The 17,344-nt window shown below is 45.7% G+C and overlaps 1 protein-coding gene across 2 annotated transcripts in view; it reads right to left on the bottom strand.

Moving 5' to 3' along the window:
- Positions 1-8,809, bottom strand: part of sptlc1 (serine palmitoyltransferase, long chain base subunit 1) — a gene marked incomplete at its 5' end in the record, with an annotated part of 17,496 nt that extends 8,687 nt beyond the window's left edge. For both annotated transcript variants that reach the window (XM_080842094.1, XM_080842095.1), the window contains 11 exons: positions 1-33; positions 1,648-1,743; positions 2,078-2,185; positions 2,558-2,647; positions 3,123-3,252; positions 3,460-3,592; positions 3,851-3,923; positions 5,224-5,317; positions 6,506-6,600; positions 7,146-7,253; positions 8,756-8,809. The exon at positions 1-33 is cut by the window's left edge and continues 64 nt beyond it. In XM_080842094.1, coding sequence (XP_080698220.1) covers positions 1-33; positions 1,648-1,743; positions 2,078-2,185; positions 2,558-2,647; positions 3,123-3,252; positions 3,460-3,592; positions 3,851-3,923; positions 5,224-5,317; positions 6,506-6,600; positions 7,146-7,253; positions 8,756-8,809 — 1,014 coding nt within the window. The remainder of the gene's footprint in view (positions 34-1,647; positions 1,744-2,077; positions 2,186-2,557; positions 2,648-3,122; positions 3,253-3,459; positions 3,593-3,850; positions 3,924-5,223; positions 5,318-6,505; positions 6,601-7,145; positions 7,254-8,755) is intronic.
- Positions 8,810-17,344: the final 8,535 nt, after the last annotated feature.

Genomic DNA, 17,344 nt, shown 5'->3' with positions numbered 1-17,344 from the left:
GGCGGAGAAACAGTAGCCCTGGCCTGACAGGCGCTGAGAGGAGGACACACGGCAGATGAGAGCGGTGTTTACAGAATTGATTTGTGTGTGTGTCAGTACAGTAGAACAGTAGAGAAGAACACAGATGAGAGCGGTGTTTACAAAGTTGATTTCTGTGTGTGTGTGTGTGTGTGTGTGTGTCAGTACAGTAGAACAGTAGAGAAGAACACAGATGAGAGCGGTGTTTACAGAGCTGATTTGCACAGACGGCTTACTTCACATATACTATTGCTGGGCCGTTATGTTATGAAAATATGATGCATAACTTGTTTACATTTTCAATACAGTGGTTGGCATACTGTTCAGGCAGAACCGTGTGTGTGTGTGTGTGTGTGTGTGTGTGTGTGTGTGTTTGCATGTCAGTACAGCAGAGAGGCTGTTCTGCATTTTTCCCCCACATCATTTCTAAGCTGAGCTGGGCCAGATGCTAAGCCCAAACAACCTACGAGAGTGTGTGAGAGTGTGTTTACAAAGACAAGCAGAGAGGACTATCACAGCACACACTCAGGGCTTAACATGGAGAATCTGGTTCAAGATTTCAACACAGTGGCTGACATGCTCCAGGAATCGGCTGTGTGTGTGTCCATGTGTGTGTGTGTGTGTGTGTGTGTGCGTGCGTGTGTGTCCATGTGTGTATATGCTTCAGTGTATGTTTGTGTGTGTGTGTGTGTGTGCGTGTGTGTCCATGTGTGTATATGCTTCAGTGTGTGTTTGTGTGTGTGTGTGTGTGTGTGTGTGTTTGTTTGTATATGCTTCTGGGTGTATATGCTTCAGTGTGTGTGTGTGTGTGTGTGTGTGTAACCAGTTATATATGTGCTTGTGTGTTTTTCCATGGTTTTCCAGATCGTCCCTGGGTACAATTTAGCATTTTAGCCTACATTTCAAAAGCCCATGTGTCTAACATTACCCCGGATATCGTTCCATCATGTGGAGATGCTTCAAACAATGCCCACCATTCTCACAAAGGCATTTCAAATAAGTGGCCGCAACCATCCAGTGCATCCCAGCCGCAGAAAATAACCTGCAGCTGCACGCCCCTGCAAACACTACATGTGTTGATACAAGACGAGCAGCGCTAGCCCTCTGAAACACACACACCAGTGCGCTCTGAAACACACACACCAGTGCGCTCCTAAACACACACCAGCCCTCTGAAACACACACCCAGTGCACCCTAAACCTGGAGTAGATTTGGAGTGTCATGGACTCACACACAGGGGTTTTTCATTTAATAACAACACATTTATATTAAACTACAGTATAGTGGAACAAGGTGGGAGAATGTAAATGAAAAAAATGAAGACTTCGAAAATGAAGACTTCGAAAAGACAACAAAAATGAAGACTTCGAAAATGAAGACTTCGAAAAGACATCAAAAATTAAGACTTCGAAAATGAAGACTTCGAAAAGACAACAAAAATGAAGACTTTTCGTAGTACTGTACGTGGTGAAGAGTCCTCCCACTCACCCATATTTTAAAGCGCTCCCTCATCCCCACGCACATGGCCAGAGTGGAGCCAGGCAACATGGGCAGACAGAGGCACTCGCCATACTGATGGGCCAAATTGAACTCCAGACAACAACAAAAATGAAGACTCTAGTCAGTACCTGATGGTCTATGACGAAGGATCGCCCGCAGCAGAAGCCTCCGATAGACGCCACGGCGTTCTCCATATTGGCACTGATGAGGTCGATGTCATCAATCTGAAACGAGCCAGCCAAACACGTGTAAACTATTTCTCAAAGACACCTCTGAAGACCTGGCAGTGGCCTTTCTGAAGCCCATTTACACCGGTCACATAATCTACTTCATAAACCTGAAAGGAGATATTCACAACATTTCTTTCCTAAACGTCTTTCTCCCCAGACACGTATATGGTATTTGTAACAGCACTGATCATCCGTGCTAGCTATACTCGGCGGCTGTTGGAAAAACCCACTTAATCCCAACGCGTCCCACCATCATCTAGTTGTGACAGTGGCTGTGACACATTACTCAACTCCTCCACAAATCATCTAGTTGTGACACATTACTCACGTTGACCCCAAAGTGCTCGGTGACCCCTCGGCCGTGTTCTCCCAGGACGCCGAAGGACATGCTCTCCTCCAGGAAGATGCGCACCTTGTACTTGTACTTCAGCTTCACCTATAGAGAGAGAGAGGGGGGGAGAGAGAGAAAGAGAGAGAGAGAGAGAGAGAGAGAGAGAGATACAGCCAGCAAGAGAGAGAGAGAAAGAGAGAGAGACAAAGAAAGAAAGAAAGAAAGAAAGAAAGAAAGAAAGAAAGAAAGAAAGAAAGAAAGAAAGAAAGAGAGAGGAAGAGAGAGACAAAGTCCGTTTTTCCAGACATCGGCCGTGTTTACGTACAGGCCCTCCACACACACACACACACACACACACACACACACACACACACACACACACACACACACACACACACACACACACACACACACACACAGACACAGACACACACACACACACACACACACACACACACACACACACACACAGCTTACCAGCTCTGGAAGTGGACAGACATCAGCCGTGTTTACGTACAGGCCCTCCACCACGATGAACCTCCTGGTTACTCGTGCCTTACGGGGATTCTGGAACAAATTATAAAAACAACACATGAAATCTTTCTACTTGTGAGAGGTCTCACACTCACACTACACACACACACACACACACTCACACACACTCACACACTACACACACACACACACACACACACACACACACACACACACACACACACACACACACACACACACACACACACACACACACACACACACACACACACACACACGGGTCAGCCGTGACCGGAGACTCTACTTTCTGCACACATCAGCAGGGCCTGGGGGCTCGGTCTCTCCCTCTCTCACTCTCTCACTCAGTCTCTTGTCTGTCTCTCTCCATCATTCTTTCTCTCTCGGTCTCTCATTCCGTCCGTTAGCTCACTCCACTCACTCACTCACTCACTCACTCACTCACTCTCTCACTCTCTCACTCTCTCACTCTCTCACTCTCTCACTCTCTCACTCTCTCACTCTCTCACTCTCTCACTCTCTCACTCACCCTCTGATCCTCCATTTCCTGTTCCTTCAGGAGGCGTTCCAGGTCCTCCATGTCGTTGTGTTTGAAGTACTTGATGAAACTGCGGGAGGCCTGGAGTCCCTTCTGGATGGAGAAACAGGCTGCCTCATCCCTGTGTGTGTGTGTGTGTGTGTGTGTGTGTGTGTGTGTGTGTTGGGGGAGAGGTGAAAATTGAGCAGGCTTAGTAAGTGAACTCCTCAGGAAACGCGTTCCATCATTGGGTTCCGTCATATTAATCATCCTTAACTGTTCCATCATTGGGCTCCGTCATATTAATCATCCTTAAAAGTCTGGAGAGGTCGGGGGAGGAGAGGCTTACACAAAGATGATGTCACCTCTCTTGGAGTAGGCTGGGATGGCGCTGGCTATGGTGGCGAAGCCGTACGAGTAGATGATGGCTTCCTCCGTCCTCATGAACTTGGCCAGACGCTCTTCCAGCTCCAGGTGGACATCTACAAGTGTTTGCATTCACACACACACACACACACACACACGCACGCACACGCACACACACACACACACACACACATGCGCACACACACACAGACACGTACACACACATGCGCACACATGCGCACACACACACACAGATTTTAGAATTCTAACCTTATGAGGACCTGAACTTGGAAGGATTCCCAAAGAGAGATATTTCATCGCATTACACAACACCCGACATTCGATGTCTTCACTTAAAAGCTTAAAAGATTTACCAAAAGTTCCATAAAATCCTCTTGGGCCACAGGTTCCCACTCCATACTTCTTCAGTGAGGCCAGAGCCTTTTGCTGCAGAAACAACAAGAGAGGACCATCACAGAGTTAGTATTGAATGCAGAGTCACATCCAAATGCTCTCTGAAGCTTCATAAACGTATTGACATAAGCAAAACCACTCAGAGCGGAAGGCCAGGGAAGTCGTAAATCCAAGTGGACACGTCAAGGTAGAGCGGCGTGCCCAAGGCTGCTCACTCTCATGTGCTGGATTTCATCCTGCTCCAGGTGACCCCCACACACACACACACACTCTCTCTCCAGGTGACCCTCTGAGGCTTGTGTTTGCTCAGGAAAGCATATGATCTGCTCCAGATACACACACACACACACACACACACACACACACACACACACACACACACACACACACACACACACACACACACACACACACACACACACACACACACACACACACACACACACACACACACACACACTCTCTCCAGGTGACTCTCTGAGGCTTGTGTTTGCTCAGGAAAGCATATGATCTGGAGCAGCGCAGCGCAGCACAGCATAGTGCAGAGCAGCACACATCTGCAATTTTCCAATTTCCATGACGCATAATTTAGCCAACCACCAGGGTTTCAGGAGAAGATATTGGAAACAAATGTTCTTAAAAAAACAACAATCAGGAAATCCAAGCTCTGGTCATTTATGTAATGATGGTGGCCATTACTTGTTATAGTTAAAGGGCTTTGAATGAAGCAAATACTGAATGCAGAAAAACAGTTGCTTTTGCATGGCTTTCTCTTTCGGATGGGAAAATGTCTCTCTGTAACTCTTACCCTATATTCATCATCGCAGTACTGACCACAGACATGATGATGCCAAATTCCTATAACATGCACAGATAAAGTAAGTATTCATGTTCCTGATATGTTGTTCTTCCAGAAGATGATGAGTGCAGTGACCTCACATTCATCTCCGGCACAGGAATGCATCCAAACCACAGAGAGCCCTGCAAGACACACACACACACACACACACACACACACACACACACACACACACACACACACACACACACACACACACACACACACACACACACACACACACACGGCTCTTCTCCAGCAGGCAACACATGAGGATGACTGGTGAGTGTATTAGTCTAAAACCCTGGGAGCAATTGACTTTGTTTGGGCGTCCCCTCCATCTCACCAACAAACATCTCCAACTGGCTTTGTCTTGAAGATAAAATCGTCAGGGGAAAAACCGACGTGTATTCCAAAGTGCAATCAGAGAAGTGTCTCTATCAGAGTCAGAGGGAGGAATGGAAAAGCACTCTGCGTCTTAAAAATAGCACCAACCTTGACGCGCTCGTTGTCAAGCAGTCCCAAGAAGTTAAATGAGGCAAAGTTAATGCACTCCTTCCCATTCACGATGATTTTGTGGCTTGGAGGCCTGTGAAAGTAAAACGCAGTCATTAGCGAAGGAGCAAAAACAGAACACACTGTGTGTGTGTGTGTGTGTGTGTGTGTGTGTGTGTGTGTGTGTGTGTATGTGGGTGTGTGTAGCAAAGGAGCAAAACAGCACACACTTCATTTATTCTTCCATGACCTTCACTTGTACAGGGAAACATTGCCCTCAAGCAGCACTGCACTGAAACAACTACCAGAGACACACACGTGCTACTCACTTGACAGAGACACACACTACTCAACTACCAGAGACACACACTACTCAACTACCAGAGACACACACTACTCAACTACCAGAGACACACACTACTCAACTACCAGAGACACACACTACTCAACTACCAGAGACACACACTACTCAACTACCAGAGACACACACTACTCAACTACCAGAGACACACACTACTCAACTACCAGAGACACACACTACTCAACTACCAGAGACACACACTACTCAACTACCAGAGACACACACTACTCAACTACCAGAGACACACACTACTCAACTACCAGAGACACACACTACTCAACTACCAGAGACACACACTACTCAACTACCAGAGACACACACTACTCAACTACCAGAGACACACATTACTCAACTACCAGAGACACACACTACTCAACTACCAGAGACACACACTACTCAACTACCAGACACACACTACTCAACTACCAGAGACACACACTACTCAACTACCAGAGACACACACTACTCAACTACCAGAGACACACACTACTCAACTACCAGAGACACACACTACTCAACTACCAGAGACACACACTACTCAACTACCAGAGACACACACTACTCAACTACCAGAGACACACACTACTCAACTACCAGAGACACACATTACTCAACTACCAGAGACACACATTACTCAACTACCAGAGACACACACTACTCAACTACCAGAGACACACACTACTCAACTACCAGAGACACACACTACTCAACTACCAGAGACACACACGTGCCACTCACTTGACACATAACCCAAATGAATACAGAGTCACTGTAAGACTATGACATCATTAGAATGTATGTAACTAATCCAAGTATGTATGTATGTATGTATGTATGTATGTATGTATATTTATATGTATATGTATATGTAAGTCTATGTAAGACACATGTTGAGGAAGTGGTGTGCATTGCTGTACCTACCCAGTGACTATGTCATAATTGAGGGACGGGTGGTCCTTTGACACGGGAGGAACAAGAGGCTCAGGCTGCCATTCTTCAATTAGCTCCTCCTTTTCCTGTGGACAGACACATTCACCATCCAATCACCCGTCAGCATAGACACTGTTATACTCAATTAACTCCTCCTTATCCTGTGGACATACACATTCACCATCCAATCACTCGTCAGCATACACATTCACCATCCAATCACCGGTCAGCATACACACTGTTATACTCAATTAACTCCTCCTTATCCTGTGGACATACACATTCACCATCCAATCACTCGTCAGCATACACATTCACCATCCAATCACCGGTCAGCATACACACTGTTATACTCAATTAACTCCTCCTTTTCCTGTGGACGTACACATTCACCATCCAATCACCCGTCAGCGTACACACTGTTATATTCATTTCAGTCGTGATTTTTATAGTTCTCTTGTGCGCACCTTTTACCCAGATGAGAATCACTCTCATGTGCTTGATTTCTATATAAAAGTTACTTTTACATTTTTTTTTTTTTTTTTTTTACAATCCGTCAATATCACAACAATGCTGTATTTGCCTCGGGGTAGTCTGTGCATTTAGAGCATCACTGAGGGATGTGCTTCACCTTCTCTGTGAGGTCAGAGCGCTCCTGTAGCCTGTACGTCTTGGAGAAAAGGAGTCTGATTATCCACAATATGAGGATCCCCTCCAGAATCAGGTGATACGCAGGCGCCTAAAGAGAGAGAGAGAGAGAGAGAGAGAGAGAGAGAGAGAGAGAGAGAGAGAGAGAGAGAGAGAGGGAGGGAGAGGTAGAGGTAGGGAGGGAGAGAGAGATACAGAGGGAGGGAGGGAGAGAGGGAGGGAGAGAGAGAGAGAGCGCGAGAGAGAGGTAGAGAGCGAGGTAGAGGTAGGGAGGGAGGTAGAGGTAGGGAGGGAGAGAGAGGGAGAGAGAGACAGAGAGAGAGAGAGGGGTAGGGTGGGAGAGAGAGAGAGAGAGGGAGAGAGACAGAGAGAGATAGGGAGAGAGACAAAGAGAGAGAGGGAGGGAGAGAGAGCGAGAGGGAGAGAGAGAGAGAGGGGGGGGGGGGGGGAGAGAGAGAGAGGGGGGGGAGAGAGAGAGGGAGATCAATTGAAGCAAACATCACTAAATCTATGGTAATAACATATTTTGCAGAAAATACGGTGAAATAGTCTCATTTTAGAACAAACTCTACTGTGCACTTGTAACTGTAGTAGTGCAGATATTCTATGGCTTAATGCCACCCTTCACCTGAATCCGATGATGAATAAATATGTAGGTAATGAGAGTGGACTATGGTCGGTGCCTTTGTAGGGGCCACTCCCTTTTAACTGACATATTCGGTTTGAAAGACTGAAACAACATTTCATTGAGCCTCACACAGAAAGATGTTAAAAAGCTTACTGACAAAATAATGACAACTTTCAAACCTGGTGGTTCAACTAGAAACAATTAGATTGATTGACTGTTTCAATGGATCTGGCTGAAACCAAAACAGATCTGGACTATGAATAAGCCATCAACAGGTAGGATTATGACCAACGGAACATATTAAGTGCAATTTCAGTTTTCAGATAGCTTCTAGGTCCACTATGATGTGATTATTCGGATGGTATTAAAGTCTAACAGTCAGGTTGATCAATACTCTGTGCACCCTTCATTTGGTTGTTTGAGGCGATTCAATGTATTTGTATGTATGTATTTCGGACATAAAGTTGTGTGTTTGTTTACTTGTACGGACCTGGATGTATACAGAGAGCACTGACAGAACTTTCTCTCTCTTCATACTTCTCTCATAATTACACTTCCAATTGCTGGTCTTGAAACATCTTACATGTCATTCTAATAAACTTCTACCACAACATTTTACTAAACGATTACTTTGGATTATTAAACCTGAATATGCAAACTACACAATCACTCCGATAACGAGATCTCTTCATAGAGACTGGCCTAAATAACGACATTTCACCACCCTGTCCACTGGTATTGTGTCCCACCCTGCCCAGTCAATTACAACGTTTGATAACAACTAGCTGTTCTAGCTAGCGTGCTGGCTACACTTCCTGGATTATGTCACAAGTTCCGAACAGCATATTTGAAAGCCTATTCGACATTTTTGATTATCGTCAGACGAATCTATGGTTTCAATGAAGCCATGAGTCAAAAACACGGCACTTTTTATAAACGCTGTCGGCTTATTTAAGTCTACTTACCTCGTAGAAAGCTTGTACCATCTCCACTAGTACCCACTGTTGCCCGGACGCCATTTTCGTTTCCTGAATCACGTGATCTGCACAAAACGTCATCTGATTTCTAGAGAGGAGCGCGCGCCCTCATCTGGTAAAAGCTGAACCTGGAGACGAGAAATACTCCTTTCTGATTGGCTAGCAGGTGTCACGGTATTCCTTTTTTTGTAAAGGGACCATAGACAAATTTCCCCAGGTGTATGAACGGAACACCTGTAAAGTAGACCAGATACAAGTTTAATCACCGTCCTATATCAACGCTCTAGAAACTTTGAATAGTAACTAACGTGGGATTGAAAAGCGGTTCATTGAAGCTACTACAGTAACTGTGTAGTCAGGCAAGCGAATGCATTAACGAAATGAATTTTCGTTTTGCCAAGTGTTATCCCTTCCATTACTGACAGCCTGGAGATGTGTTCAGGTCAACCATACACTTCCCTTGGCCTAAAGTTTAATTTTCCATCCACTATTGTTTTTCATGTGTCAAAAATATTCAACTGAAACAGGAGTTTGCCTCAGTCAAGGCCATGCAGAATGATCAAACTTGCCGTCCATACATTTGAAATGGAGGCTACCAACACATTTTGCCCTGAGAGATTTTGAATTGGCAACGAAAATGTCGCTGTTCCTTCTCTGTAGCATATCAGCATATCCCAATCACAGTGGCTGTGCCTACTGGAAAGGCAATGTTTAGTTTCTCCCCACAATGCTTACCATAAAATTTGATACAGATAATTATACTGAGAGAGACATACATACTCATACAAATGTGTTTTTCAGTAGTTTTATTTTATTTTTCCTTCTTTTCAACTGTACCAGTAGCATGCACATGTGAAACAACCAAGGACCTGGGATTTCCTTTAAAATTCCTTCATTAGAGATAAGAGGCAAATTGTGAGCACATACTTCCACATATCCTCCACTAGGGGGCGCTCAATGATTCACTATCGCACAGCTGACTTTCTTCAGGCACTAAGCTGTAAATGAAAAGGGTACCGCAAGCTGCACACTGTCTTTGGTTTCTGACCATGTCGTGACAATTGTGTACAAGCATTTGGTTACACGTCAATGACGGCAAAGATGAAGATTTAACCAGGATTGCAACTCTTCATCTTCCTCTGTTCACTACAAATGGGCAAATGGAATGCACATTATTTAGCAGAATAGCTGGTCATTTTGATGAATGAGATAACATGCAATTCAAAGGCATAGAAAAGGCTACAGAGAGGGAGAGACAGTGCGTAAAAGGTTTTGCTTGTTCTAAACATTACAGTAGAGACAGGCAGTAGAGAGAGGCGGTGTTATAAACATTACAGTAGAGACAGGCGGTGTTATAAACATTACAGTAGAGAGAGGCGGTGTTGTAAACATTACAGGAGAGAGAGGCAGTGTTATTAACATTACAGTAAAGGCAGACAGTAGAGAGAGGCGGTGTTATAAACATTACAGGAGAGAGAGGCGGTGTTATAAACATTACAGGAGAGAGAGGCGGTGTTATTAACATTACAGGAGAGAGAGGCAGACAGAGAGAGAGGTAGACAGAGAGAGAGGCGGTGTTATAAACATTACAGGAGAGAGAGGCGGTGTTATTAACATTACAGGAGAGAGAGGCAGACAGAGAGAGAGGTAGACAGAGAGAGAGGCAGTGTTATTAACTTTACAGTTGAGGCGGTAGAGGCAGACAGTAGAGAGAGGCGGTGTTATGAACATTACAGTAGAGACAGTAGAGGCACACTGTAGAGAGAGGCGGTGGCTGACTGGGCGCAGTAGAGAGGCGGTAGAGAGACGGTAGAGAGAGGCGGTAGAGAGAGGCGGTGGCTGACTGGGCGCAGTAGAGAGGCGGTAGAGAGACGGTAGAGAGAGGCGGTGGCTGAGTGGGCGCAGTAGAGGCAGACTGTAGAGAGAGGCGGCAGAGAGAGGCGGTGGCTGAGAGGAGCTCCCAGTGCCCTTCCCTTCCCTCTGTGCCCATGTGATCCCAGTGTCCCGGCGCCCTAATGTGAAGCACGTGCATGTGCTCAGGGAGCAGAGCGCCTAATGCCTTGATCAGCCCCTCCATCTCTGAGTGCAAGGGAGGTGACTACATGCTCTGGATCTCACTCCTCTGACTCTACATGCTCTGGATCTCACTCCTCTGACTCTAGATGCTCTGGATCTCACTCCTCTGACTCTACATGCTCTGGATCTCACTCCTCTGACTCTACATGCTCTGGATCACACTCCTCTGACTCTAGATGCTCTGGATCTGACTTCTCTGACTCTGCATGCTCTGGATCTCACTCCTCTGACTCTACATGCTCTGGATCTGACTTCTCTGACTCTACATGCTCTGGATCTCACTCCTCTGACTCTAGATGCTCTGGATCTCACTCCTCTGACTCTACATGCTCTGGATCTCACTCCTCTGACTCTAGATGCTCTGGATCTCACTCCTCTGACTCTAGATGCTCTGGATCTCACTCCTCTGACTCTAGATGCTCTGGATCTCACTCCTCTGACTCTAGATGCTCTGGATCTCACTCCTCTGACTCTAGATGCTCTGGATCTCACTCCTCTGACTCTAGATGCTCTGGATCTCACTCCTCTGACTCTAGATGCTCTGGATCTCACTTCTCTGAAGGCTTTGGAGTTCTATTTTTGGAGTTTCAGTTTGCGTCACTATACACAAGTTTCACAGTGTGATTGTTTTTCGGTTTGTCACTTACTGGCACAAGATTGTGCAGCTGTTTCTTTGTAATGTTTGTAAATGCTGAGTACTGAGTACAGGCCACACACACACACACACACACACACACACACATACACACACACACACACACACACACACACACTGAGTACAGGCTATCCCTGCTGAGAGGGCCCATGGTATGCAAAACCTTGGTTTAGGCTCCTCATGCAAAACAAATAAATTGACCCTTGAATGGTCAAGGTACAAAGTCTGGTGGTAGTCTTGGATTATGGAGCAGGTTTTGCATGTATGTAAATGGGTTAAACTGCTGCCTTTAACCCAGTAGTATGTTCATCAAATACAAATGAAACTTCATAATTGCAAATCTGGCTTTTTCAGTACTTTTATTATTTATTTCATATTTGTTCTTCAATAATGTAGACTTCTGCTGTAAGCTTTTATTATGCTGGCCGCAATAATATAAACAGATTCATTTGCGAGCTTCGTTGAAGTGAAATCTTAGTAGCTGCTTGCCCAGAGCATGTAGAGTCAGAGAAGTGAAATCAAGTTCTCTGTGTGTGTGTGTGTGTGTGTGTGTGTGTGTGTGTGTGTGTGTGTGTGTGTAGGCTACTCGTCATCTTCATGAACTCGGCGTGTGCAACTTTTCCTCGTCTCTCTCCAGGCAGCTCAGAGGAGTCTTGCGAGCGGCACTCCCATGTCCAGACATGTCATGAATAATCATGTGTTATCAGTGTGTGTGTGTGTGTGTGTGTGTGTGTGTGTGTGTGTGTGTCCAGACATGTCATGAATAATCATGTACTATCACATCCGCCAAAGTCAACAATCCCCTTAGAAAGGCCCCTGTGTTTCTGCATCAGTCAGATGGAGACTGAGGTTTCACACATCACCTTCATTGAGAAGCGGCCATGTTTGTTTCCATGTGTGGTTGGAAGAAACAGCTTCAGTAAAATGAATGTGGTGGCCTTTTATCCACCACTGTGCCAATCTACACAAACCACATCCAGTGTGATCACGCAGGCGGATCAAGCTAGCGATGGAAGTGGTTCAAAATCAAAATGCCATGCAATGCAGCCAGAAGCCAGACAGTACACACACACACACACACACACACACACACACACACACACACACACACACACACACACACACGCATCCAGTGTGATCACGCAGGCGGATCAAGCTAGCGATGGAAGTGGTTCAAAATCAGAATGCCATGTAATGCAGCCAGAAGCCAGACAGTGACTTTGAGTTTCCAGTGCGTTTCACGTTACTGCTGGATGCCAGAGGCCTGCCTGCTGACACAAGTGTGGATGACGAGGAAGTTTCCATGTGCAAGGCCAGCTTCTTTGACTGGCATGAGGGAAGCTTCTTTGACTGGCATGAGGGACTGGCATGAGGCGTCTTTGACTGGCATGAGGGAGGCTTCTTTGACTGGCATGAGGGAGGCATCTTTGACTGGCATGAGGGAGGCGTCTTTGACTGGCATGAGGGAGGCGTCTTTGACTGGCATGAGGGAGGCGTCTTTGACTGGCATGAGGGAGGCTGGCATGAGGGAGGCGTCTTTGACTGGCATGAGGCGTCTTTGACTGGCATGAGGGAGGCATCTTTGACTGGCATGAGGCGTCTTTGACTGGCATGAGGGAGGCATCTTTGACTGGCATGAGGGAGGCATCTTTGACTGGCATGAGGGAGGCATCTTTGACTGGCATGAGGGAGGCTGGCATGAGGGAGGCGTCTTTGACTGGCATGAGTGAGGCGTCTTTGACTGGCATGAGGGAGGCTGGCATGGGGGAGGCGTCTTTGACTGGCATGGGGGAGGCGTCTTTGACTGGCATGAGGGAGGCGTCTTTGACTGGCATGAGGGAGGCTTCTTTGACTGGCATGAGGGAGGCTGGCATGAGGGAGGCGTCTTTGACTGGCATGAGGGAGGCGTCTTTGACTGGCATGAGGGAGGCTGGCATGAGTGAGGCGTCTTTGACTGGCATGAGGGAGGCTGGCATGGGGGAGGCGTCTTTGACTGGCATGAGGGAGGCTTCTTTGACTGGCATGGGGGAGGCGTCTTTGACTGGCATGAGTGAGGCGTCTTTGACTGGCATGAGGGAGGCTTCCTGACTCAGGCCCGAGTACAGTAAGTCATGTCTCCCTGGAAAGCCTCGCTCTGTCAGTGGATCAGACTTCTACTGTAGCACACTGCTGCCTCCTGTCAGAGACACACACACACACACACACACACACACACACACACACACACACACACACACACACACAGCTGCCTCCTGTCAAAGACACTCAAGAATAGACACTCACACACACAAAGTCAGTTTTACTACACAAATCCTTCCGTTTCTGTTTCTGTTTATCTTGCCTGCTTCCCACTCTTTTTTTTCTCGTTCCTTATCCTCTTCTCTCGCTCTCTTTCTCTCTTTCTCTCTCTCTCTCTCTCTCTCACCCTCTCACTCTCTCTCTTGCCCTCTCTCTCTCTCTCCCTTTCTCTCTCGCCCTCTCTCTCCCCCTCTCTCTCTCTCTTTCTCTGTGGCTTTTTGTTTCACAATACATTTGAGGTTTCTTTGCTCCATAAGGTTTACTATAGCCTCATAGACGGTATGTATTTATTGATGGGATTACATAAGATGCTCTCTGCTCTCTGCTCAAGGGGAGAATAGATGGGAGGCCGTCATCCTTCATCCTGGAAACCGTCACTGGCGGCAACACCTGCATCATAGGCCATGGGGTTGCCAAGCAACAGCAGGAAACTGTGTAGGATAGCACATAGAATGTAAATGATATGTGCCACCAGAAGACCACTGCCATCGAAGATCGACTGAAAAGCAAGCAATTCTACCAATATTAATACGAAATTCTAATGGATTTGTTCATTCCAGGGATGTAAATGATTGATGAGTAACACTTTACAGGAACGTTTCTTAACATGCACACATTAAATGCAGTATTTAGCGTTGTAAAACATTAACTCAGCATTTAACCTTATGTTAGTAATGGCAAAAGCTGACAATTTATCTATAGTAACTATTAAACTGTGTGTCAATTCAGAGGTCCTGGATCTAAAACTTAATTCATCATTAAACATGATCAAAAAAGACATGTAAGCATGTCGCATTGCTTGCATTTAACATGATCAAAACATACACGTCATTTCATTACTCTGATGTCAGTGATGTGTACATGTCCACTACAATTAACAAAATGGTACTTCAGTGATCTCATTGCATTATGGCAGAGAAGAGGCTGTCTGTGTTTGTGTGTATGTGTCTGTGTGTGTGTGTGTGTGTGTGTGTGTGTGTGGTGTGTGTGTGTGTGTGTGTGTTTGCCATATGGCAGCCCCTTCACCCATAGGGACTTAGATGACTCATCCAGGCATTGTATTGAATTAAAATCTCAGCAGAAGTCAGTGGCAGCTATGGGAGCTCTGCTTGTCTCTGTGTGTTTGTGTGTGAGTGTGTGTGTGTGTGGCAGCTATGGGAGCTCTGCTTGTCTCTGTGTGTTTGTGTGTGAGTGTGTGTGTGGCAGCTATGGGAGCTCTGCTTGTCTCTGTGTGTTTGTGTGTGAGTGTGTGTGTGGCAGCTATGGGAGCTCTTCTTGCGGTTGGTTCTGGCAGAGATTTATTTCCCACACTGAGACAACTGACCTTGCTGCCCACCGGCTCCCCTCATGAGCAATGCTGTGAGCGTGGGTGTGGCGCGGCGTGGCGTGCCGTGGCATTTATGTGGGAGTGTGTGTTTAGGCAGACGGCAGCGTGCCGTGGCATTTATGTGGGAGTGTGTGTGTGTGTGGGTGTTGTGTGTGTGTGGGAGTGTGTGTGTGTTGTGTGTGTGTGTGTATGTGGGAGTGTATGTGGGAGTGTATGTGGGAGTGTGTGTGTGTGTGTGTGTGTGTGTGTGTGTATGTGGGAGTGTATGTGGGAGTGTGTGTGTGTGTGTGTGTGGGAGTGTGTGTATAGGCAGGCTGCGCGCGAATACCGCTCGGTCAGTGTGTCATGTGTATATTTTCAAACCTCAGCCCATAAGCTGCTCACAGCGGTGGACACTGGGGGATTAGGTGTGTGTGTGTGTGTGTGTGTGTGTGTGTGTGTGGACCGCTCATCTTCAGACCACATTCTAAAGAGAGAGAACACACACACACACAACCCTACACACACTAACTGCTGTTTCAATGCTGTGGCACAACCCCACACACACACACACACTGCTGTTTCAATGCTGTGACACAACCCTACACACACACACACACACACACACACACACACAACCCTACACACACACTTCTGTTTCAATGCTGTGCCACAACCCTACACACACACACACACACACACACACACTTCTGTTTCAATGCTGTGCCACAACCCTACACACACACACACACTGCTGTTACAATGCTGTGGCACAACCATACACACACACACACACACTTCTGTTTCAATGCTGTGGCACAACCCTACACACACACACACACACACACACACACACACACACACACACACTGCTGTTTTCACTCCCAGTGGCTCTCAGTGACAGGCCTCTTCCCTCATGCTCTGGCCCGGCTGCATTAAACATGTATAAATAAACAAACTCTCCTTGGAAGGAGATTACATTTAGTCGGTGCTTTGACCGGGCTTCTCACCGTACGGGCAACAGTAGGGATATGATGGAGAGGAGAGTTTGTTTTTTGTCAAGCATGTACTACACACTAGACACTTTTGGGGTCTTGTCATTTTCAAATGTTTGCCGATTCTTATATACAGGAAATAGCTGGTGGACTTCATGATTATCCTTTCATCTGCAGTGACAGAGGGCTTTGCCGTACCACACATGTGACTATCTTTAAAGCGGCCGAGGCGACGGATCTCGGAGACATTTGACACGGACCAGGTTAAACATGGAAAAAAATATTTATTTCAACAGAGGACATTCTGTGATCTATAAGCGGACACAGGGTGCACATTAACAAGGGATGGATGTGAACAAAAAGAGATGGAAATCTGAAGATAAACAGCCTTTTTTCTGAGCTGAGTGAATTCCCTGAAGTTGAAATTCATTCATGACGTGCAGTGATTGATGGATAGCATTCTTATTGTTGGTTTGTTAAACTTTGGCCAGTTTCATATTGCCACTTAAACCAGTTCTGACCACATTTATTTTCCGATTGTGCTTTTCGGTCTCCTCCTTGTACAAACAAACAAACAAAGAAACAAACATCGGTGGACACCATTTTTAACCATCCACTGAAAGCTTCGTTTTAGTCCAGTAAGTATTTAGCATCAGTAAATAAATATTGCCCAAAAATTTTCACTCAAACAAAATTAAGACACAAACTAAAAAAAAAAAAAAAAAAAAAAAAAAAAAATTCCAAATCAATGCGAAATAAACAACCGTACAAAAAAAACAAAAAAACAATAACAACAAAGGGGACAAATAAATTACAATACCTCAGGGTGTGGCAGACGAGACACACAGTATTTACAAACATAAAGCACTTACAAAAGACAATATTAGCAGGGCGAACATCAGGGGCGAACATCACGGACACGACTGCTGAGTTTAAGTTTTCATCTCCCAAGCCTCAAACATTGACCTTTGACCTATAGGTGAATTACAGAAGCCTAATCGCTTAGGTTTCCATTAGGTTACCAGATACTGCTATTCCGTTACATATACTGATTACTTTAAATACAGTTTTTAAAATTTGTCTTTAATTAGAAATATCACCTTTAGGAGTACCACGAAGAGCAAAATTGTACAACTTCTTTACATCTTGTTAAAAGGTCCTCTTAAAAATATTCCACTTACAATGTTCGAGATCAACTGTTTTGTTGATGTGTATCTGCTATAGTACTCGATACTCGATTTTCGATA

The sequence above is a fragment of the Sprattus sprattus genome (assembly GCF_963457725.1).
Source record: "Sprattus sprattus genome assembly, chromosome: 7".
Classification (NCBI taxonomy): Eukaryota; Metazoa; Chordata; class Actinopteri; order Clupeiformes; family Clupeidae; genus Sprattus; species Sprattus sprattus.
Note: the sequence above shows the minus strand (reverse complement) of the source record. Positions and strands in the feature narration are given on the sequence as shown.